At 35.6% G+C, this 20,616-nt stretch overlaps 1 protein-coding gene across 2 annotated transcripts; it reads right to left on the reverse strand.

Moving 5' to 3' along the window:
• Nucleotides 1-1,647: 1,647 nt before the first annotated feature.
• Gmppa (GDP-mannose pyrophosphorylase A) lies at nt 1,648-19,398 on the reverse strand. 2 transcript variants are annotated; one of them, XR_016305036.1, is made up of 10 exons: nt 19,286-19,398; nt 19,007-19,205; nt 18,288-18,459; nt 14,262-14,473; nt 13,180-13,276; nt 11,157-11,345; nt 8,611-8,731; nt 7,410-7,553; nt 3,533-6,178; nt 1,648-3,043 (listed from the first exon to the last, which is right to left on the reverse strand). XR_016305036.1 is itself a non-coding variant. In XM_089648553.1 (9 exons), exons 1-9 carry the CDS (start codon nt 19,323-19,325, stop codon nt 6,078-6,080), a joined length of 1,275 nt encoding a protein of 424 aa, XP_089504679.1. In that variant the 5' UTR covers nt 19,326-19,398; the 3' UTR covers nt 1,648-6,077. The 2 variants fall into 2 exon arrangements, 1 of the variants encoding a protein (XP_089504679.1); XM_089648553.1 differs by having other exon boundaries at nt 1,648-6,178.
• Nucleotides 19,399-20,616: the final 1,218 nt, after the last annotated feature.

A 20,616-nucleotide genomic window follows, 5' to 3' on the forward strand; every position in this document is an offset into this window, starting at 1 on the left:
CATTCAGTTATTGGCCAACAAGGGATAGGAATGACTCCTGACCAGTGGCGGCCGGTGGTCAAAATATGTGGGGGTTCACCGGATTACAACATTAAGTCATAAAATAAATTAAATAAAGGTACATACCTATTTATAAAGAAGTTCTATTCTCTGTTCATTTTGTTTAGCAAAGACCTCTATCAATGCTTAACACTGATAGTGCGTTCAGTCTGTCCTGGCTCAACGTGTTAAAAGATTTTATTCTTTTTAACGTTGAGAAACATCTTTAGCTTTCAACTGAGGTCATTCCAAAGGTCATGAATGGTGCACAAAAGTTTTAGTAATTTCACAGTCTCGGGAAAGTCTTCTAATAAACAAGTACTATAAAAAAGTTGTAAAATTGATAAAGCGCCGTTAGATTTAGAAAAATCGTCGCGGGCGTAAATTGCACAGAGTTTACCTTTTAGGTACTGAACTTTATTTAGGAAGTCATACGTTTTAAGCGTCACATTGAAATCATGTTCTGGGAAATTTGACCTGTATCGATTTTTATTAAATAGCTCATTATGGTGTTTACCTTAGGCACGGTAGCCTGAATCCAATTGCATTCTGATGTCAACTTTTCCTAAAACCTTTAAGCTCAAAACTTTTTGTAAATGTAAATGATAAGAATTATGTTTTTTGATTTTTTCAGAAAGGTGAGTTACATCAGTAACACCGCTGATTGTCCAAACTGAATCAACATCGTAAATTAAACACGTAAAACAAAATAAACTATTCAATTGATCACATGCACAGAGCTACAAGCTTTGTTATACATTGTTTTGTTAAATGATCGAGTAAACTTCTTCGATCCAGATTTGCACTCTTGTTTTATTATCAGTTCAGGTTTTAGGTGGACCGGCATTTTTTATTATCACTTTGTTTTCAAAACTCGACCTATTATTCTTAATGTATTCCACATTCAAACTCATTCTTAATTTATACGTTGAACAAACACAAAAGTAATCATAAATTAGTATAACATGCAATTGATATGCCTTATTAATAATTGATATACAAGATCGATATAACCTGCAATTAAACTTCAAAACTTTCTCAGAGTAAGAAAAGTTTTAAATTCAAGAGACAATGCCTGGCAACGGCGAGTACTGACTGAACTGATAATAAGTAATCTGACCATCACTCATCTCTTAATGACAAGTTTTATCCTGTATGCTTGTATCGAAGAAGTGTAACATTCGCTGAAAAATAGCAGATGGTAAATTGAAACAACGATATCGACAATAATATCAAACATACGCGTTTTAGTTTAACTTTCTACTGAATAAACCGTTCCTTCTGATGTGGTGGTAAAACTCCGAACGCCGTTCTTGATATGGTATTATTTGCAAAGAATAGTATGTAATGGTATGGACCCACGCTTTCGACTGTTCCACAGAATATGCGACAAAGCAGTTAAATTTTGGATCGCAATCGAAAACGAACTGCTACGAACATAGGCACAAGTCAAAGTCGGTCTGCAAGTTAAGCGCGCTTAATAAGTAGGTACCTTTTGAATGAGATATTATAACCGAACCGAGTTTCGTATTGTGATTAGCCATGTCGGAAATCTTGTTGGTTGTTCGGCGCTCGGGAGCACATATTAGCTGGCCGCCACTGCTCCTGACTAATATCCCTTAAATAATATTATACTTACAACTCTCCTTATCTGTATCTTCAAACATAAACAAATTAAATTCTCGGTAAATATACACAAAATGGGGACACACTTAATATGCACATATAGTTTAAAACATACTTTATAGAGTTAGGTAATAATGAGAAGTAAGTATTTCAGTTTTCCGGAGATGGAAAATAAAGCATTTTAATAGCTAAAATTAAAACCGATTTTTACTTGGCGGCCATTGTTGTTGATGTCAAAGTTTTACGGTTAGTTTTTTATTCTCTTATTTAACCTGTTGAAGGCCGGAACATACATTTTTAATTCATACAGAATTTAAGCCTACAGAAAAAGCCTTCAGCTTTCACAAAAATGGAATCTAAAGTTTTATTAGTCAAAGCGATGCCGTTTTTCATACATTTTTCGAAGTAAGTCAAAATCGCATCGCAAATTATTCTAAAAAGGAAAATATTAGAATCCTCGCATGTTCTCCAGAGAATCATCGACATATGACCCTAGAATAGGTTCTCAGGTTATCAGTTCAGGTTTAATTAAAACATAAATAAATAAAAAACTAGCCTAAGAAAAAACAATTTAAAATTATTATGTCAAAATATTGCATGAAGAAAATACGTCAAATTATCCGTTTTTTTTAATGAAATAGCTACTAAAATGCATTATTTTCGGAAACTAAAATACTTACTTCTCATTGATATCTGACTGATATTACATGGGTTTTTCTATTAAAAGTGCGTACTAAGGTGGGTGTTCCTATTTTCTGTATATTTACCAAATTCTCTTTTTAGTATTTCTGAATCAATATATAAAGTCAATTCTGAATATTTCTGAATTGACTCTATTGATGTGGTCCTTTTTGTGACATTTCTGCATTTTCTATGAAAAGGAAATAATTGCAAAATAACACTAAGCATTTCATTACAAACTATCTGTACCCCGCCACGTGTGCTGTGGCTCAGTCTATCTGTGTAGATAGAGAAACAATAGCGCATGTTGCTTTAACTCTCTTACTTGTTTTTACGTCCAACAGATGGCGCTGTTTTTTTATAAAAACGCATGTTTGTCTAACAGATGGCGCTTTTTTTTTTTAAATGCAGGTTTTTACCTGTCACAAATGCAACGTTGTGTAAAAATTTCAAAGTAATCGATGAAGTACTTTCAGAGATTTAAGATTTTGAACAAATATTAACATTTTTATTTATATATACATGAAGTACATAGTGTTGTCTCCAAAAATGCTAAAAACATTGATTCCATGAAAACATTATTGTGACCTGAATTTTGTAACAAAATATAGAAGAAAAAAACCCTCTCCTGAATTTCTTTATGGGACAAGCATTATTAGACACATGGATTATATGCACTATACAGGGTGTCCGGAAACTCGTAGTACAAGCGGGAAACTGGTGAATCTACATCACATTTGGAGTCGATTTTGTAGTATATTTTTTTTTTATTTGAGCTTTCGTTATCGAGTTTGAAGTTGATTTTTTTTTTTTTTTTTTTAATCAAATTCTTATAAATTATTACTGAAGATCAAAGTACCCAACTAATTAAAACTATTTGAAAGTAAAACAAATATAGAAACTCGGATTTGAAGCATTATTTTGAAATCACCCTTCATTTAACCCGGTGTAATCATAAAATATTTCTGCTCTGCAGGGTTAAAACATATGTTATTCAACCCTAAACACCAGAAAAAACTTTAACCCTAAAATAGCCGAAAAATATTTTTTTTTGGTTTTTTTTTTTTTTTGAAAATGCTCAAATCAAAAAACTTTATGTTTTTTTGGGTTCCCCATGTGGTGTAGATTCTCCAGTTTCCCACTTGTACTACGAGTTTCCGGACACCGTGTATATCCCTTTCAGAACCGGCTGATACAATCGTGAGGGTCCGTTTTTAAAAATAATTCTCAAAAATTATTTCACACTAAATCCAAGTAGTTTTTAGTTGTTTTCGTTTTCTTCCATAAAATCTTAATTTTGCACACATAAATATTTTTGGGTAATTTTTACGTACAAATTAATTTTGGTTTGTATGATGATGGTCCCGACCGTCACGATCGTGCGGGTGAGTGAGTTTACTAGGAAAATTGAAATTTACGATTTTTTATAATATTTTTCTGTGCATTTATGGGATTTTATTATTCTAAAAATAATAAAATTACGGGAAAAATCATTTTTTTGTCTTCGGGTCTGAAAGGGATATACTATGCAGAAAAGCCAAAATACGCACCATAAAATAATTATTTATGAATAAAATGACTTAACCTCTGGAAAAACATTTGTGCACCAGGGATAAGAATTTTTTCCCGCCGACAAAACATTCATGCGCTGCTATCATTGGAATTTCGCCCTAGCTGGAATTTTTTAATATGCAATTTAAACCTGCATGTACTTAGAAAGTGCATACATTTTTTTAACAGAATCGCTTGCACATGAAATAATTTAGAGTTCATTTTTTATTCCATTTTTTATATCCCTCAAAAAGGGTCTGGTGTTCCAAAGGTTAAGTGTGCATTAATCACGAAAAATGGCTCAAATATATTTCATGCAAATACATGTACGTAATCCAATGACTAGGTACACGTCATTATTGCGCAAGAATATTAATGCATTTGTTTTACATTGCAGTATTCAAACACGTCAATTTGGAATGTAGATGACTCCTAAGAGTTTAAAACGAATAAAGATAAACACTAGAATTGACTTCCATATAGATTTGAATGGAAACCAAAATCGCCACTGACTTGGTCCATTTCGCACGTACTCTGTCATTCTTACATCTCTTGCCCGACATTGTATATCGTCATTCTATTTGATTGAAATGAAAATTTCATAATGATTATGAAACACAGTTCTGTATTTGAAATGTAAGCAAAGAATAGTCTGACTTTTGTATCACGAAATATTCCCACATGGCTGTTCTAGTGTTATTCTTAATTCTATGGTTTAAAAAGATCAAAAAATAAAATAAAAATTTAACAATAAAATAAATACAGTATAAGCTCGTTAATCATGAATGGAAGATACTCTATATATTTATATTTATAAGGTCAGGTTTTTGAAAGCCCCGTCATCAGCAATCACAGCAGCATATTTTCTAAATGGTGACGTTAGCCACTTCAAAAACGGGTTTTCCATGATTCTTGGCCCATCAGCGTTTAATCAAATTTTAAATTAGGTAAAGTTTTGTTGCAATTACAATTAGCAAACTTGTACGCTGCAATTTTCATTATCTTGACGCTAGCTTCTTCAAAACTGTTTTTCTCTGATTATCAGCATTTAATCAAATTTTAAATAAGGTTAAGTTTTGTTTAACCTTTTGAACGCGTTAATTTTCTCCGTTTTATCTATACCCGTACGCGGTACATATTTTCAAATACCTATGCACGCAATTAAATGTCAAATTATAGCATTCTGGCATGATTTATTGGACTATATAGACAGAATAGATTATTTTCCACAGTATGAAAACAAATCCTCGTGTTTCAACACTCTTAGAAGTTTATAAAAACAGAAACATAAAATTTCATACAAAGACGTACCGTATCTTTTGAATGTGGTCCCGCCATTCACTCGGCGTGTGTACTTAGGCCACTGCGTTGATAGACACAAGTGGGACACCATGATCACTTATCATTTTTAGTTATGAAAAGGTATGAATAACATACTAGTACTAACGCCATCCGTTGACAAAAATGTAAACTAAAGGACTAAAAGGCGTGAAGAGGCGCACTTGATTATCGATCTTTTTTATGAAATACAATTTTATTTTTGAGAAATTCTTGTAGATGTCAGCATCGTGATAGTTTTACGAATGTCCAAGTGAGCAAGAAATAGATTTATGACGAAAGAGCGCTGAAATATGGGCCGTTAAAGTTTCCGTATCAACTGTTGATACAGCCACGTGTGAGTATGAACTTTTTGCCGTAACAACAGTTGATACGGCCGCGTGCAAAGAGTTAAATTGCAATTAGTAAGCTTGTACATTGCCATTTTCAATATTTTGACACTTGCCGTACCCCGCCACCTGTTGTTGTGACTTAGTCTGTCTGTGCAGATAGAGAAACAATAGAAACAATGCTTTTACGTCCAACAGATGGCGCTATTTTTACCTATCACAGGTGACATCTTTACAATATAGGTATATAAAAACACACGCGTATTCAAATGCAATGTAGTGTCAAAATTTCAAAGCAATCGGTGAGAACTTTCGGAGATTTAAGATTTTGAACAAACAAACATTAACATTTTTATTTATATAGATATAGAAGATAAGATTAGCCAATTAAATATGGTAAAATTTAAAGTTTTGTTGAAATTGCTTGCAATCGAGCTTGCACTGTATACTTGTAATTGTAAAAGTTTTTAATTTTTTGTATATAGTTGAATCTGTTTTAAAGTTGAATGGTCCTTATAAAATAATTTCATGTTTAAAACTCCTCGACAGTATTTTGTGCGGCAAGACTATGGAGTTCAGTACGATGACTTCTGGGGGGACTATCACACTGCGACCTTGAAAAAAAATTATTATATCAGACATAAATATTCCTTCATAATGCATTACATAAATCCAATGAATTTTTAACCACACGTATTTGTTTACTTTTGGAAATAGCTCGTATGGTCTTATAGAAATATTTGTGTCTCCCATTGACAGGGTTAAAAATATGATCTAAACAGTTTTAGAAAGAGAAAACTCCAAGCTTTATATTCAAATCTAGAAGTTAACCATAGAATAATTAAAATGTATACCGCTACGCAGAGATGTGCAAAATGGGTACCCAAAACCATTTGAAATGCAAAATGGAAATGGGTCAAAACTTTTCCATTTGAAAATGCAAAATGGTTTTTAGAAAAGCATTTCAAATGCAAAATGCAAAATACCTATTTTCAAAATGCATTGAAAATGCAAAATGGTTTCTTAGGTCAAACAATTAAAATAATTACATATAGAATTTTTAAACAATTTTGTCATTTAATAATGGACAACAATGTAGAACAAACATATTACATGATGGTAAATCCAAAAACACAACGACTACAGATTATGAAACCACAAAAAATTTGCGCGGGAATAATGTTGCCAACTTAAAAATATAGAAACTGCTATCTAACATTTAATATTACAGCGTCATGGCCCCATGTTCAGTATTTGAATCAGTATTTTTTGTAATGGTATCACTCAATTGCCAGGGCTCCTACCAGAGAGCAACTTGACAAATGTAAATTATCTCTCATAGCGAGGTTGAGGACCGACTGATATTTGGGGCTTATGAAAAAAAGATGAGTGGAGATAGTAGGAAGAATGTTGCAAAAAAGCATTTAAAATGCAAAATGGAAAATACCCATTTTGCATTTCCATTTGAAATGGATTTATTTGAAATAAAGCACATCTCTGTCTCTACGAAACCAAAGGTTCCGATCGCAATTTGAGAAAAATTTATGAAGCTTGAAACGCGCTCGATCAATGCGCAGGGTGATTATAAACCCGCGCACAATTGTAGGATGCGCGCATTGAATTGAACACGAGTTTAGAAAAAGAATTAGCGTAACAAACGCATGCATGTTTCAAGGCAGTACTGCCTCTTATTGAACACGGAAAAGGAAATACGCTACGCGGAACACGCATATGGTTTTCTTCCGGCAACTAGAATTTAAAAAAGGATAGACGTAGGACGAACAAGTGAACCAAATGCTTATGAGACGATGCATGAATGTGAATGAAGCAAGGAATGTGCCTTACCTAGAATAGTAATTGAAGGATTAAGTCTGCCATTAGAGTTGAAGAGGGATAAGTTATCCATCTTTGCAAAGGGTTTGTTGGGGTCTGGATCTGTTGGTGTCCCCTCTACGCGGGCCCAAGCACCTACCTCAGAGTACCTGCCCACTGGAATTCAAATATGTATACAATTAATTAGAGTAAATTAAAATTAACAACCCTGTCAACAAGCACACCTTTAACCTTCTTTTTCCATGATGTTACACAGTGTTACCGTTGGAGTTTTGGACGTAATGTTTGGTCTTGAAATGAGAATATGCTTGGTTCCTACCGGAATGTCATTTATCCAGTTCCTACCTCTTCGTTATCATGGAAAACTTTTTGAGATTTGGAAAAATTGCAAGAAAATAGTGCAAATTCGACTGTTGTTGCTTTGAAAAACAGAAGAAGAATTGGGACTACCTTGGAAGCAAGTTGTTGGTGTCGTTCGTGTTTATAATATAGGTATCGCTGTATTGTGATTGTGTTGTGTGCTCCTTCTCAGAAACACAGTGGTAAGTGATTAGTCATCCAGTTTTCCTCCCATACCTTGCTATCCTACATATACAATCACCCAAGTCTAGCAAACACCATTTCATTACGTTTAAAGTATTTACAGTCCATTTTCAAGTGCATCTGAAGCTCTAATTCGTAAGCAGTTTTGGATGCAACCTTATAACCTATTTTTTGTCGAAATATTACGTAAAATATTAATTTGAAATTATACGTTTGGAAGATTTAAAGAGAAAGGTGGCCAATCACTTATTAATGTTTGAGGTCGACTGGCAATTCGAAGGCCGCGGGTTCAAACCCCGGCATACGCAAGTAAATTTTATTTAATGAATTTGTGTTATTTCAAAATCTATTTATTTCAAATAAAATACAATACTTGCAGCACGTTCCAGAGTGGAAAATACTATCAGTATCGCCCTGGTGTAAGACCACCATTCAGAATTGAAACGTTGCTTGAAATGGCTTTAGCCGTGTTTGGTAACCAGATCTGAATAGTCAGGTACTACCCCACCTTCCTCTTCCCCATTTCCTTTCCCTCAGCAAAAAAAGTCCAAATAAACATGAGATTTCACACTTTAAAAAATAATCTTTACTGAACCATTAAAAGGTCATTAAACGGAAATGGAATGTACAAACAAATTTACAGCCAAAAGAAAATTTGTAATATAGTTACGTATTGAGTGCATGACCAGGGCATGCTGATGAATGGCCGCATTGGCCAGCACAATGGATTCCTTCAGCCTCACCCCCGCCTCGATGACCACATCAGGGCCTATGGAAACATTTGGTCCTATCTGCAAACGTGATTACATTGTTACATTAGTTTATCAACTTTGGCAATCTCATTGCTTTCATTTCAATAGAAAAATCGGCATACACAGACTGCTTACAAGCTGTCGATATCAGCAGCTTAAAGCAGTGACTGCATAGTTCTCCTAGAAAAAAATATTACAAAACAACACGGAAGTTCATGACAGTGTCCATATATTCCCAGTCTTTACCTGTTCCTGATTTCTTTTTAACCCTTAGGATCTGACCAACTACAATAGCAGGAATGATTTGAGATTTATAGTGATTTGTTTTTGGAGTATTATGACGTGTTTCGCTACCTCCTTCTTTAGCCAACTTTTCGGACAGTATGAAATGAGAATATATAACCACTGTTGTAATAATTACAATAAACAGTAAACCACGTTGGGTGTCTTTGAAACATTCTTAAATAATAACTCTAAAAAAGCCACGTGTGGGCTGCCATTGACAAGGCTAGAGGAACCAACATCGGGAATTTGCTAAGATTGTAAGAATAAAAGAGAAAAGGTTTCCAATATTACATTTATTCCTACAACTTATAGAACAAGAGAACTCTATTTAAACATTATCAATTATATCTCAGGGGCGTGTGCATCAGATTGAAGATATTGCGCACAGACGGAATTTAAATTACATTGAAGTGTGACATTGGTGTGATGACATAAAATTATCTGACCTGATCTAACGTGTGAAGGGCGCCAAACTACGCATCAAGCGTTGTTAAATTTATAAAACTGGGCGATCCGATGACCAGGATAAAAGATTCTACAAGCTGATGGCGTCATCGCTGCACGTAAGATTTGTCGACTGGAGTGCTCGCTCGTATCTCCCCTGTAGACACGACGTTCTCAGGTGGGTGCCCGAAAAGTACTGAAGTTGCAGCTCCCGCAAAACTGTCTGGAGCTCTCTCTAGAAGTTGCCAGCATGCGTCACATCAACAAGTGCTAGGTCTTGACAGTTGTGACTCGGTAGCGGGGCGAAATTGAACTGCTACAAGCATTGCAGTGTCCATCATCAGGGGAGATGTGTAATCAGATTACAAACGTTGGCTAAAGAAGGAGATAGTGATACACGGCATAATACCCCAAAAACAAATCACTATAACTACAATGGCAGTTCAGTGAGATCATGACTACCTTCAGGTGCACTGCAATGTGCAGTGGCAGTGTGTAGAGCTAGGTTTTACAAGTTTTAAACCCATTTCAATACTGTCCATGAAGATTCCTAAGTAAAACGTTGATATTATAAATGCCTGTTAATTATTTTATATATAATTGACAACATTATATTTAGTTTTGAGATATTTACAAAATATTACCCGGCTTCTAAAGGTTAAACATTTTAAGAAATTTTTTAATCCTTACAATGCCAGACTTTCGTAACCTAACACTACCCGAGTGTGCCGGGGTAATATGACGAGTTGCTCGCCGTGTGGCCGGCTGGCACAATTTTCGTAATAACTTGGTTTTTGCAAACTGATGTTTTTGTAAATTGTACCGACTTACCAGATTAATTTAATTTTAAAAAGAAAGACAAACATTCCCGGGTTATGAATAACCTGACAATATTTGAAAATCTCCTACTACCACCACAGTAAGCTGAAAATGTTGATTGTGTTGTGATGGAGGTCTTAGCCAGCCAAGGAATTGAACACACTACGCCTGGGTGGGACCCAAACGCGATGTCAACCCGGCCACCGACCGGTAATAATAATGATTAAAATTTTATATATACCTATCTTGTACACAGTTAAACAAATATAAATATTTCGCTTTCTAAAAGGATAGGTCTAATAACAGGCGATTTTAACGGTGTGATGTATAGGTGTATTGGTCTGCCGTTACAAAACTGTCAAATTTAATATTTGTGTGTTTTTTAATTGTTAATGTGCAAATGTATGAATTGAAATTACTAACACTCTAGATAGAAGACTTTAAAAATTGTTAATGGAATTATTCAACATACCAACTCGAATTACTTGATCGAAAATTCTTTTTAATTACAACAATAATATGAGAACTGAGTCATTTAGATACTCACTTGTACCTAGATTACATGCAGTTGGCAATAATTTTGCAGATACATATTGTATAAGTGTTCAACTGCACGGAATATAGTTACAAGAAGACTATAGTAACATAATAAGCATAATACTATTATTCTGCGTTGAATTTCTATTTAACTGATAACAAACTTTTATTTCTTGATTACTGTTGCACTAAACTATTATGTATCTCTAATGTTTTTAAAACCCCGTACCAGCGTAGAATATATAAATAAATCAAATGTGAATACTGCAGGCGCAGACTAGAGATATTTATATTTGAATACTAACAATTTTTGTATTACCTACAAGCATGTTTTATAAATGTCCTGTTCTATTTGTCCATTAGAGCGGATGTAACTCACCACAGCGGTGGGATGCACACGTGCCGTAGGGTGAATCAGAACGTCGGGCAGGATGGTGCAGGTGGCGTCGCCCCCTGCTGATGGTGCCACCAGGCGCGCGGGGGCGTTCTGGCGGAACAGCTCCAGATAGTGCCGGTTGGCGTATATAGCAGAACCGGCCGTCTTCAATTGGGACCACCAGGATGTCACCTGCAAGGAATGTTATTAAACCTTTAATATTTATAGTGTAGAGCTGACATTATTTTATTTGGAAAAGCAACAGTTATAATTATTACAAGGTATGGTGTAGTAAGTGTTAATTATTTAACCAATAATAGGTTTTCACTTAGGTATTTTAATTATTTAGTGAATATATATAATATTTATGTAAGAAAAAAAGTTACACTAGCCTATAGGGATGGGATGGCGGAAGAGAGGGGTATGGGATGGATCTAGTCTGTGTAATGTGTAGCATGTACGTGTGTGTATTAATAAAAAATAAAAATGATAATATAATTATTAATTGATTTTAGGTTTGAAATTGTGGGGTACTGAGTTAAATAAGTCTTATTCACTGTATGAAGTATTAAAATTGTATGAAGCACGGTGAATAAAAGCATTTTGTTTTGAGTTCGTGTTACATTGAGGGATGGTTATGTGTGATTTTGTCTGGTTTGTCTGATGGGTACTCTTAATTGAATTCTTTCTAGTAATTCCGGGCAATCTATTACAGAGGTGGCAATTTTTTGTAAAAATAGTACGTCTGCGGAGTTTCTACAACTTTCCAGTGACGAAATCCTGAAAAACGCTGCTGACTCCTCGTGACTCAGATGAGGACGATATGCCCGAAAATCAAGGTATCGTAGAAAACGATATTGCACTTTCTCAATCCTTTCTATGTGTGACTTATACGTGGGATTCCAGACTTGAGAGGCGTACTCCAGAGAACTGCGTACATACGCAAAGTACAACATTTTCATGGTATTTACTTTTTTTTTTTGGCTTCTGAGGAATGTGACTTATCCTAAATCAGAAGGTGGTTTATTGTAGATGTATTGAATTTGCCAAATAACCTGATCCACACTTACACATGGATGTCGCATAATATGTCTGATGTATTATGGTCTTGGTCTTGGGGTTTTCAGGTCTTGGCGGCGGTTGTGCCTGCCCACCAGCTGCATGAAGACTGATTTGAAGACCTCTCCAGATCGTCTCTCTCGACCCATCATCTTACACAACAACCGAAGGGATGGAGTCATACATCTGGCACTCCTCGAAACACTGACCCCTAGATTCATACCCACCTCCCTCATACCCTTTCCATTCCCAAAACAACCTCTTCAAAATACCCCCTACACATCATCCCCAAAGATGACATAGGCTCTGAGGGAAATTATTTTCGTCAGGGCCTCCTCTGTGGAGTTAACCCATCAGCGTACTAATTTTTATTTGTTACATCTGTGTACACGAATTCTTACTGTGCATTGATTGCTGATTCTTATTGATTCTTATTGCACCTCAAACGAAACACTTTTCCTACTTTTATATAGATTTTATAAAAATTGTGATTTTATTATAACCTGCCTCAAAGTAAGTGGGGTGAGTTTTAGCAGCCGCATAGCAGTTCAAAATGCCGCTACGAAAGAAATGCAGCCGCCCAATCTTGGCGGCGGGTATGCCGACGTGTTAATTAAAAAAAAAAAAATAATAATATTTGTAGCATTGTTTTTTTCATACAAATATACAGTTTCATTCAGAGATCAATGAAATTTCACACACTTGACTTTCAAAATAGGAAGAAGTTGACTGTCTATATGAGATTTAAAAAAATCTCATCACCACCTTTTCGCACCCCAAGGTAGAATTTTGATACTTTTGTGATAAAATTTTGCACACTTGACATTCAAAATAAGAATAAAATTGCTGTCTACATCTGTTTTCTAAAAACTCTGTGTAAAACCCGGGCAACGCCGGGGACTTCAGGTAACTATAATATAATAATCAATCCCAAAAAGCCTGCATTAACTAAGGTTGTTTTTATTACCTGCATTGAATATATTTTGTTGGTGCCAGCTAAAGGAGCCAATATCTCTTGCTCCCAGGCTATATAGCCAGCATCTCTCCCAGTACCATTGCAGCCACTGAAAACAAAATTTTCATTAGTAAAAATTAATTTAACATTAAAAATTTTAGAGCAATCGGTGAAAAACTTTGGGAGATTTAAGATTTTGAACAAACGAACATTTACATTTTTATTTATATACATAGAAGATGTGGCAAATTAAGTTCTTTAGAAAATTATTGTAAAACATTAAAATATTTGTGGATAAAAACACACTTTTTGTCTATTTTTTCTTCATGCATAAATCAAAACACGAGGCTGGTGTTGAGCAGGAATTTTAACGTTATCGCCATTTGCATAAAGAGTGTTATTATTAGCGGCCGGATTCCAAATGTTATACGACGTGGTGCATCGTCTCAACCACAAGCTCAATACAAAAAGAACAATCCTATTGAAACGAGTAATGGCTCTTAATTGAGGAGCTGGATGCAATAAAAACATGTGATGAAAATTGAGGTTTTAACTAAAAATCGTTACAAGTTCTTTGAAATGCGTAGTATTCACTTGTAATTAGTGCTAAAACTTTTGCATTTTACTCCATCTGTGTAAATCCTTCAAAAGTAATATTTACATACATTTACAGATAAAGAAGGGATTGGAGATACCAAAAAAGCGATGGGAACAAAACAGCTAATGCGCGTTTAACTTGTTGTGTCCAGTTCTCAACAATTATTGATTCTATACATCCTACAGGATGCTATGAGGAAAGAATAACAAAAGTTAATCAAGTTAGTCATTAAAACAACCCATTCGTTCCCCTGCGGAAATTTAACCCAATTTCTCCCAAATTTCCGGAGCCAGTGTGAATGTGACATCCCCACTTGAGGTAGGTTGTGAGGTTTAAGAAGAGGAGAAGGAGATAAGGAAGATGAATGTGGAAAAGTAGCGTGCCATATCAAGCAACGTTTCAATTTTGAAAGCTTTTTCTTTCACAAAGGTGATACTGATTGTATTTACCACTCTAGTTACTGTTAATTCCGAGTCCAACAGAAATACCAACTTACTTATAATAGTCGCCGTGTTTCTTGTTGAACACGGACGCCATAGTTTGGAACACTTCGAGCGAACAGACGTATATGCCGCAGTTGATGTTGGTGGACACGTAGCTGTTGGGTTTCTCCACATAGTGATCCACCGAACACGTCGGCTTGCTAACGACCATGCAACCATAGTTGAGGGATTGCTGTTTAGTAGCTTCGGTGCTCATTATCGTCACCTGCAAACAATAATATCATCCGTTAACCTCTTAAACGCCAGTACTAATACCCAGACGCAAAGTGGGCATACTGAGTCTGTTCTACAGGTATTTTAACGGAGCCAACAGCATTTATCCCCGGTGCACATGCGTGAAAAGTTGATGGTGGCTTCATGAGAGTGGTGGCTCTTATGTGGAATGAGCTACTGGCATCTGTTTTTCCTCCTTCATACAGCCTCTATCTTAACTTGCTGCCAAAAAAAAAAACAATTTTACAGGAGAAAGAAAAAACTGTGTAACTTTAAAATACAGTGGTGCCTCACACAACGAACTTAATTCGTTCCAGGAGCAAGTTCGTTATGCGAAAAGTTCGTTATGTGAAACGCGTTTTCCCATAACAATACATGTTAAAAAAAATAATTCGTTCTGTAGCATAAAATATGGTAAGATGACATAAAAAAAAGATAAATTTTTTGTTATTATTTTTATTTAGATACATCTAAAAACATAATGAAAAAAACACACATTTTTTAATTTTAAGAAATAATCGAATCTTGCACATCTTCATCCATTTTCCGCCGATGGTGCGCAAAAGAGAAATCACCTTCCTGCTTTTTTAGAACCCATCATATAAAAAAAATGTTGAGTTTATCTTAAAAGGACGACTGCCGTGATACGTGTGCGATTTAATTCGTAATGAAGAACGATTGCTGCGATACGTGCGTAAGTTAAGCGTACTCAGCGTACTACGCAGTGACTAACGAGTCTAACGACTGCCTGCGCGGGAGGATGCAATTAATCGGCAGTGATCGTAGAAGATCGGGCGACTTCGTTGTGTGAAGCGAAGTTCGTTGTGTGAAGCGAAGTTCGTTGTATGAATCGTGAAATGAACGAAAAGGAAGTTCGTTGTGTGCAGCATTCGCTGTGCGAGGCGTTCGTTGTGTGAGGCACCACTGTAAGTTTAAAAAAATTATGATTTTTAGTTTTCTGTATTGTTATTTTGAAGCGTTTTCTAATATTTTTCACTTAAATACTGGTTGTGTGCATTAATGAAAGCTGTACTCAACTTAGGAGTTAGTAAAAAAAATTCTTAAAAATTTGAGATAGGAAGGTCTTGGCAGCAAGCAGACAATATGGTAGATTATATACTATTTTTATAAATATATGAACACAGTATCTGGTAAGACAGTACAGTTCACACAGACTTTTTTGTAATTGTAATTTTGCCAATATGGATAAATTGATAAAGAGATATTGCGTTAAGAATTCCTCGTTCGTCTCCGACCTCTTCGACCGTTCAAACCACTCTTTAAACACTACTGGCACTAATAAGAACAAACAATGAAATATTCTGCGATATCGGTCGAATACTTTTAGAGTTTTGCGAGCGCAAACACAAGCTATATATATTAAGATTTTATCATCATGTTAATTTAAATGTACTATGTAATGTAATTAATTTATACTTGTTTTATGTAGAGGCTCGATGGACGTAAATAAATAAATTAAACCATCATTTTGCAAACAACAAGTAAATGATGGAAATGGAATCAGATGGCACACGGCGAAAATCTGTTACAGCGATGATCTGCTTGTTTGGCCTAAATCTCTTATCAACGAGCCGTTGGAAATAAATAATAGTCGCATGGAGCCAAATCTGGAGAATATGCTGGATAGAGAACTCTTAATTCGTAGGGCAACTCACTTGTGCTCCGGTGCATATTTACCCTGGTGGAAGAGAACTTTTTTCTTCACCAATTTGCTTCAAATCAGCATTGAATCGGTCCAGCAACTTTGTTGAATTTGTAGAGTAGTCATTCTGTAAACGTTGGCGCTGTTTTCAAAAAAAGTATGTTTGTCCAGCAGATGGCGCTGTTTTTCGAATAAAACATGTTTTACCTGTCACAGTTGACATCTATATAATACAGGTATATAAAAACACACGCGTAATCGTTATGTCAAAATTTTAAAGCAATCGGTAAAGAACTTTAGAAGATTTAAGATTTTGAACAAACAAACATTAACATTTTTATTTATATAGATAGAAGTGCAAAACCAACATTTTATTATTAAACCAAAATTTATAAGGATCTATTCCGGAATCCAAATTAGAGGCTGAGGGGGTATTTCACTATGTCGGGCTAAATATCTGACTAGCTGGCCATTGGCTGGCTTTAAAGATCAGAATAACTTCGTTATTCAACGGCGACCGTTTCACCATTGTTGCCGAGCTTCCGGATAGATAACACTCGAAATAGTCTGGCAAAATCGCAAAATGTTTGCAGTTACCCCATCTACTGCCACGCCCGTCATGTTTTGCCGCAATGTCTATGGAATGCTAGCGTCAACGCCAATTGATCTGTGGTCAACGCCGTCATCCAGTTTCCCGCCACAGTCCGCAAAGTGTGCATTTTTTTGGTTATGTTATGTTGATTATCAGGTCATTTTAGATAGATTCGTGTCGAATTAATACATTGTTTCTTATTTTGAACACAATCAAATAATTCAGGATGGATCATACAAGCATTCAAATTCATTCGAGCTCTTAAAACATGCGGCCTTCGCATCGCCGCCCTTTCACCTGCTTCTGTAAATCAAAAACCTCGGTATCCATAATAATTCGCAACAAAATTCGACTCACTTCTCCGCTGTCAAACTCGGAATGTTTTGACGCCATCTTTGATTCGAGGAATAGCGCCTAACGTGAGGTTCGAGCACTGATTAGTCAAATCGAACTTTAACCCGAGCGTTAGCGTTATTCAGATATAGTGAAAACGAAAAAATGACTAATCCGCGGATTAGTGCTTAGTCAGAACATAATCAGAGATAGTGAAATACCCCCTTAGAATCACAATAGCCTACATGTAAAATAACATAGATAAGTCTCACAATCCTAAACCATCTTAATTAAACTGATAACAATCCTATTATGCTATCACCGACATATTGATATGCATTCATAAATAAATCAAAGTATACAAAATACATGTAGACAAAAACTTATAATGTTGATAAGAGGTAAAAATTATAGATATTAATATTATCGCACAATTAGCTACTAAGTTATTATTGCAAGTAGCATTTGCTTAGCACTAGAAATAAACGTGTGCATTTATAAATTGATGATAGTACTTAATATGGAAAATGCACGATAGCTTTTTATTACTGATGTAGATATTGCATTTCGTCGGCTTCTGCCATTTTGTATTTGTGGGAATTTGTTATTATAACTATGTGTAGTAATGCTATTAAATATGCATTACTGAAATCACTTGAAATTATAAATTATTTTTCTTATTTGAGCAAAAAAAAACCAAAGAAAAGAAACCAACCAAATTATGTGAACTTTTGTGTATCTGAAGGTAAAAATCAAACTAGGAGCGATTGTGTTTCTTAATACAGTCAATTCCGCTAAATGAATACACCGGTTTATCGGGACAGCTGGTTTTTTGGGCCAAAACCCAAGGAACAGACATCAAATAAAAAAAACTAATAATTTGGTTATATGGGACACCATTCCGTTTAATTGGGAAAAATTTCCATCTGAAGTCGATGCAAAACATGTCTCAGTAAACAAATTTTAGTTAAGGGCAAGCGTATAATATGTAGCGTGGGTGAGGGGAGGGGCAGTTTAAAAACACATTCGAGAGAACTCCAATAAATTTATAAAAAGGGTCGGTCAATAAATAATATATACATACTATGTCTTTTTTAACTACTTTAAGTTTGGCTTATTTGGTTGGGGACCGAGGTGTCCCAAATTAAGCAGAATAGACTGTAATTTTGTAGCCCTTTCCAGTAAAACTAAGATATTAGTTACAATTGGTTCACTCACCAGAGCATCCGAGCCCCTTTCAACGTGGAAGTCGTACAGTTCCTGCAGCGGAAACTCGGCGCAAACGTCTCCGTTCAGAACGAAGAAAGCTGCAGGGTTGCCGGCACGAATCTGGTCTCGAAAGTGGTACATTCCCCCCGCAGTCCCCAGCGCGGTGAACTCTTGGAGATATCTGGCAATAGAGACAAAAACCAGTTGACATGCTTGGTGTAACCTTAAGTGAACAAGTAGAGAATGGAGGCGTCATCGAAGCCAGAGTTAAGATAACCTCTCAGAAGTAGTTAACGTACTATACAGGTCCACAGATACCTAAATGGTACATAACACTTGACCCTTTAGTCTGTGTTGATGGGGTGAGGTTTGTTCAGGTCTTGGTGGCGGATGTATCTGCCCATCAGCTACGAGGCAGGCAGGATCGGGAGATAGCCGCTTGAGGGAGAACCTTTGACCACTCCAGCCGCAGTGGGAGGGATGGATTCATATATGACTCGTGGACTCACTGACCCCAGATACCTACCTACCCCACATACCTTTTTCCTTCCCAAAACTACCTCTCCTTCTTTTTATTCAAAAGACACACAGCATCCTCAAAGATCTTTGGGGTTGTGACTTTGTCTGAATAACTTCATCCCGCCATGAAATCCATTTCTCAATTTCAACTTTTTTCCACTATAAGAATAATAAAAATAAAACATATTTTAGATTGTAATCATTCTCACCTGATGATTGTGCGATATTCATTTTGCATATCAGCTAAGAACTGTTGCATGGAAGCTATAGGGTAAGAGCCGATAATAAGAATCTCCTTGCACTTCTCTAACTTGACGCAAGCTTCTATGTGGTGCTGGATTATAGGCAAACCCGCCACAGGGAACAAGGGCTTGGGCACATCCAGAGATAAGGGCCTAAACCGGGTCCCTAAAACGCAAGATAATAATATTAGTATGAAACCATTAATTAAGTACTTTAGGAAATTGTTGATAAGATGTTTAAGATACCTTTTTCAGGGCCCCCGATGAGAATTACCGCTTTCAGCATTTTTACTGAGAGAAATGGACACGTATGAAGTATGAGTTATGCTTGTCAACAGTTTGTTTACATCGTTTATGACGTTTATCAGTTCACGACAGCGTTGCCATATCAAAAAATAGAAACTCCTAGCACGGGAGTCAAAAAATCCCTAGATTGTAGGATTGTAAGTAGAAACAGGTACTGCTCTGCACACCAGTGATGCTATGTCTAGGGAAAATTCCTTAGATCTAGGGATAAAGGAAATCAGTACAAATCTAGAGAAATTTTGAACTCATTATATATTACTTGGATTGCTAATGAAAATGTTTATGTTATAATTTTTAACACTTATAACACAAAATATTTAATTAACTAATTTGTTATAGGTACCTTGTACCTACGTACCTCCAAAAAATACTTTTTTTACTTTACGTACATAATACGACAGGCTATTTTTAAGATTCCCAATGGCCTCAAATAATTTTGATCCAAATCAAGAAGTTTTTTTTAACATTAACAAAAAAAATGATATTATGTTCGGAGGAAATATCTATAATTTTCAGGAAGTAATAACAACAGAATAGTGTTTTTTTGTTATTTGTTTTTGGGGTTAATAACAAAATTGTTTTTGGTTTTAATAACAAAAATACTTTTGGCCGTGAAAATCTTAAATCATAAGAGAATAGTGTGTTTAAAATAATAGCTATTTCGTGTGACGGAATAGTAAATAACTATTCATTCTTTGCATCCAAACCTTTATTTACCCGTCTTTATCAAACATACTTTTTATATCTGAAATTATTTTATATGGTGACATCTGCGGTAAAATATAATGAATAATTAAATGAGCGACTGCTCGCAATAAAAAACACGTGCAACAAAGGAACCCCCCACCCCCTTGGGTGCACCCAACACCCTGACGGTGTTTTTTACTTGCTAAGGGGGTATCCCCTGAATCTAGGGATAACTAAGGAAATACAATTTTGGGCATACCATAAATAATACGGTCAGTTTAGAGGTGGGTCCTGTGAGTACTTTTCGTTACTGGGTACAGTGAGTATAGATACAAAAAAATACCTGGTAAAAATACCTGGTATTAGTGATTATAGTATCTGGAGAGTGACGGGGACCTAAGGTGTGCTGAGCACTGAGCAGGGAAGTTGAGGGGCAGGGAGGGGAGTAACAAGCAGGAATAATATTACTTAGAGGGTGTTCAATATAAATAATGTTTGCATGATTTTTATAGTTGGTACTTTCGTAGTGTAAGGTAGGTTACATATTCTAATGTAACGAAGTAGGTAATAGGCACTACTTTTGG

The sequence above is a fragment of the Hesperophylax consimilis genome, chromosome 28 (genome assembly GCF_061612785.1).
Source record: "Hesperophylax consimilis isolate HC1 chromosome 28, BYU_Hcon_1.0, whole genome shotgun sequence".
NCBI classification, from domain to species: domain Eukaryota; kingdom Metazoa; phylum Arthropoda; class Insecta; order Trichoptera; family Limnephilidae; genus Hesperophylax; species Hesperophylax consimilis.